The sequence below is a fragment of the Nothoprocta perdicaria genome, unplaced genomic scaffold (assembly GCF_003342845.1).
Source record: "Nothoprocta perdicaria isolate Ctin4 unplaced genomic scaffold, notPer1 scaffold_33, whole genome shotgun sequence".
In the NCBI taxonomy this organism is placed as follows: domain Eukaryota; kingdom Metazoa; phylum Chordata; class Aves; order Tinamiformes; family Tinamidae; genus Nothoprocta; species Nothoprocta perdicaria.
Window position 1 is genome coordinate 3,220,260 of NW_020455566.1, and position 4,544 is coordinate 3,224,803.

The 4,544-nt window shown below is 65.8% G+C and overlaps 1 protein-coding gene across 1 annotated transcript; it reads right to left on the bottom strand.

Moving 5' to 3' along the window:
- Positions 1-3,552: 3,552 nt before the first annotated feature.
- Positions 3,553-4,457, bottom strand: NDUFS5 (NADH:ubiquinone oxidoreductase subunit S5). The gene is made up of 2 exons (XM_026043372.1): positions 4,237-4,457; positions 3,553-3,657 (listed from the first exon to the last, which is right to left on the bottom strand). The coding sequence occupies exons 1-2, from the start codon at positions 4,450-4,452 to the stop codon at positions 3,553-3,555; spliced, it is 321 nt and encodes a 106-aa protein (XP_025899157.1). The 5' UTR covers positions 4,453-4,457.
- Between the last annotated feature and the right edge of the window lie 87 nt (positions 4,458-4,544).

A 4,544-nucleotide genomic window follows, 5' to 3' on the forward strand; every position in this document is an offset into this window, starting at 1 on the left:
CCCCGCCGCTCGCGGCTCCTGCACCCCCCAACCCAGCACGGGGTCCTCAGCCCCACCCCGCGCCCCAAAACACATCCAACGCTGCGCACCCCCTCCCCAAAGACCCCTCCGGGACTCCCCCTGCACCCAGGACATCCCTATACACCCCCGAGCCCCCCACAACTCCTCAGCCCCTCAACAGCGCCCTGCCTCGTGCTCCGCAGCCCCTGGGCCCAGCGTGACGGTGGTCCCATTGACTGGCCCCAGCAGCCGGGCTGGCCACAGAGCAGGGGACCAGGGCTGAATGGGGGACACTCGTGGTGGTTTGGAGAGGCCCCGGGAACACTCTGGTGCCAAAGTCCTGCGGGAGCCACTGCCAGTCAGGGATTCTCTCCCTGAGCAGCTTCGTGGCGGGGTCACCGCGTGTCCCGCTGATGATGCTCCCACTGCCCCAGCTGTGGTGCTGTCCCAGTGCCCCGGAGCAACGGTCGTGCTGGTGCAAACTGGGCAGCGTTGGCAGCACCCAGTGCTGCCCGCGTGCCAGGCACTGCTTCCCCGCCTTTCCCATCTGGTTCCTTCATCCCAATGGGACCCATAAAGGCAGGAGGCAGCAATGGGGACACATGTGCCTGGTGCCTGCTGGAGCCATCCCGGCCTCCGCCGTGCGCTCCAGGGGCGGAAAACCCGGGGGATCCGGCTGCGCCGCCCATACCGGTCCCCGCGGCGCCCAGACGGGTTTGTCCCGCCCCACGTTGCTGCAAACCTGAGCGGTATCTGGCTGAGATCCTGGGCCTGGAGCAGACCCGGGGTCCGGGCAGACCCAGCCGGGTGGGAAGCCGGCCCGGGAGCGGGACCCATCCCAGCCCGTGCCGCCCTCCCGCCCCGGGCGCCCGCCCCAAACTCCCTCCCCGCTCGCCCGTGTTTGTGCCGTGAATCTGGGTTAGGCGCCCGCGTTGTTTTGCAGCGGCTGCTGCAGGATGAAGGGGGAGGCTGCGAGCGGGTCCCGCACGGGGAGGGCGTCGCGGTGTCCCCCGCACGCGGGCTCTGCCCCCTCTCGTCACACCCGTCACTGGAGCCCGGTGATCAAACCTGCCTCCCGCTGGCTCCCCATCCATTATTCATCCCGGCGAGTTGCTTGTTTGCTTCCTCGAGACGGAGCTGCCGGGAGCTCCTGGAGCATCAAGGGCTGCAGCTGGTTCTGCCTCTGTGTCTCCCAGCCCCTTCCCAACAAATCCCGGAGCACCCCTGGGCTGTGACCCACAGACGGGGCTGGGGAGCTCCGGACTCTCCGACCATGGCAGGAGCTGAGACCCCTGCGTCCTTCCCCGGCCACCAGGATCCATGGGGAATAGGGGAGAGGCAGTGGTGGCGCCTCCTGTGACGCTGCTTCGCTTCTAGCGCCCGCAGCCAAAAACAGCGACAAGGAAGATGAAAAAAAAAAAAATCTGTGAAGTTTAAATTTATATCTACTACAGGCTGGAAATAAATGCAGGGCTGGGCTGTGAATCACAGGGCGACGCTCGGGCTCCCTCCCGCCGGCAGAGCCCTCGATGCCGTCGCCGATCGAGGTCCTGGGGGCTTCGCGTCCCTCCCAGCGCGGTCCTTGTTTGCCCCCGTCCTGCTGCGGCTGCTAATAAAGCTGCTAATTGGGGCAGAGCGGCGACTGCGCCCCTGGCCCCGGGCTGCGTTAGCAGCTATGGCCACAGCAATTAGCTGTGGGATCGACCCAAAGAGCCGCTCGGGAAGCGGGAGCGGAGCCGCGGTTCGGCATCTCCTGCACCATCCTGGCTGGCGGGAGGGGACGAGAGGCCCCGACGCCCGCAGCGGCTCCGGGATTTTGGCATTTCCCCTCCTTGCAGACCCACCTGCTCCCTGGGGAGCTTTTCGCTGCATCCCCAAGGAGCAATGCTAATGACAAGGACACAGGGCCGCTTCTCAAGGTTTAAAGGCTGTTGTGCCGGCTCTGCTCCCTACAATTCAATACCGCACGGAAGCCAAAGGCAGCGCCAGGTGGGTCACACAACGCTCCTTGGGCATCCCGGGACACCCTGGTCTCCCTCCCATTAATGCCTCTGCTCCCACCAAGGGACTCGCAGGCTTCCCACCGGGAAGCTTCCACATCTGCATGCGGCTCTTCCCACTCTCCACACAGGGAGCTTCCCCTCACCTGCTTTTATATCCCGAGCTGCGTTCTTACGTCAGGTTTCCCATCCAAATTAATCTCTCATGCACAGCTGTCGTATTAAAAATAAAGCAATCACCAAAGAAGCTCCCTGCGGCTTGCGGGAGCGTTGCGTAAAGTGTGGGCACCTTCGGCTCCGCATCGATCCAGCTGCCGGGCTGGGCTCGCTCTGGTGCCCGGCTCCAGCTCCAGCTTTTCTTCCAACAAGAGGAGCAGGAAGGAAAAATCCCTGAGCTGGAGTGGAAACCCTGAGGAGGAGAAACTCGGGCACTGAGTCTGGGCTGTTTGCAAGACCATTCCTGTCTCCAGGAGGGATCCATGTGCTGGGGAGGGATGTCGTGGAACCGTGGCCAAGCCGCCGTGTTCGGGGCTCTGCTCCGTCCATGTGCACCCTTGCGCAGCCCAGGCAATGGCGGGTGCTGCGTTTTCACACAGCAGGACTCCAGCCCGGTCCTCCCAAGAGAGGAGCCTCCTTCCAGCTCTGCAGAGGCAGAGACGGACGCCGAGCGCCCAGCGGGTCACGGTAAGTGCCGTGCGGTAAATCTGCCCTCAGGAGCGCCAGCCGCCGCCGTCACCTCCCGGCTCCGTGACGGGCCGCAGGGAGCTGCTCTCCCCACCTCTCGTGACCCCAGCGCAGGGGATCTGCGAGGCTGACGAACCTTCTGGGCTCCACCTGCACCAAAGATCAGGCCCTAACCCCGCCATCACCCATATTAATATCCTGGATTAAGCTGTGGCCATTTCCCATCTCCGCTGCCAGGTGGTACCTGTGACAAAGTGGCACCGGCCGCGCAGGGCCCGGGGTCCCCGGGACAGCGAGCAGCCGGTGGCGGCTCCGGAGGGACGGGCGCTGGCAGCAGGGCCAGCACGCACAGCTCAATGGATTGCGCTGATGCACAGGATTTAAAAAACAAAGTCGTGCAGCTACCAGCAAAGGCTGCTCACCTCTCTCCAAACAGAAAGGGCACAAAGAGGCCACTTGTTAACTCTTTCCGCAGATCTCCAGGAAAGGGAGTTGTTTTCTGCAGGTTTTCCCCCCATGCACCAACCTCCCCACCTGGAATGGTCCTGGGAACCAGCCTGGCGCAGCCGCAGGGCCACCCTGGGCACGGTCGGGAGGGGTTTTCAAGAGCAGCTGTTGCTCCTGGGGGGTTCCTCTCATTCCAACGGCAGCCGCTGGCGCTGGGGAGCTCTGAGCGCCAACCTCACATCGGGGCAGCGCTTGCGGGCAGCGCCGACACCCACGGAGGAGCTTAAGCCACGTCTTACTGGGAACAAAACCACTCGAGAGAGGCAAGGGGCGGCCGAGAGCGGCGTTTACTGGCGGAAACGACAGCGGTGGCGGCGGGGGCCGGGGCGCTGGCCGTGCCGGGCGGCCGCGCGCGGGGCGGTCAGGGCCGCGGCTCCTCCTTGCCCTGGTGGTGCTCGGGCGGCGAGTAGCGGCCCTCCCGCATGAGCTTGTTGCGCTGCTCCAGGATCGCTTTGAGCCGGGCGGCCTGCGGGGACAGAGAGGCCTGAGCGGGGACACTGCAGGGATGGGGGGGCTTGGATGGGGGTCCTATAATGGTGGTGGTGGGGGGGTCTATAATGGGAGAGGGTCTCAAAACAGGGGAGGGGGTGCGCCCTGTAACAGGGAGGGGGCCATCAATAGGAGAGGGGCCCTGTAGAAGGGTGCCCCATAACAGGGCGTCCTATAAGAGCAGGTCCATAATGAAGGCGGGGTGGAAATAGGAGGACAGGGGCTTACAGTGCACATGGGTACCCGACAACGGAGACGAGGGCTCTACAGGGGGGAGCAGAGGCTCATATTGGGGACGGGCACCCCATAACGGGAAGGGGGGGCCCACGACAGGGATGAGGGGAATGGGGAGGGCATGATGGGATGGAGGCCTCATCACCAGGATGGGTGGGCCCATGACGAGGTAGCGAGCTCCATGGTGGGGCAGGGACCCCCACGGCGGGGACGGGGACCCCAGGATGGGGACAGGGGCCCCCACGGCGGGGACGGGGGCCCCAGAACAGGGAGGGGAGGGCCCAGGACGGGGACGGGGCCCCCGCGGCGGGCCGGGTCTCACCATCTTGGTGCGGTGCATACACTCGAGGAAATCCTCGTACTCGATGGCGCACTCGCGGGCCGCGCGCGTGCGGCCCAGCCCGTGCCCGCACGCCACCCACTCGCGCTCGAACGCGTGGCAGGCGGCGGCCGAGCCGTAGGGCTGCGCCGTGCTCTGCCGCAGCAGCCAGCGGTCCACGTCGATGCCCAGCTGCCGCTGCAGGTCCCAGAAGGGCATGGCGGCCGCTCCGCTGCCGCGGCCCGTGCCCTTCACGCGACGCCGCCGAGCGCCCGCGGAGCCGCGACAGCCGCGCGCCGCTTGACGGCAGC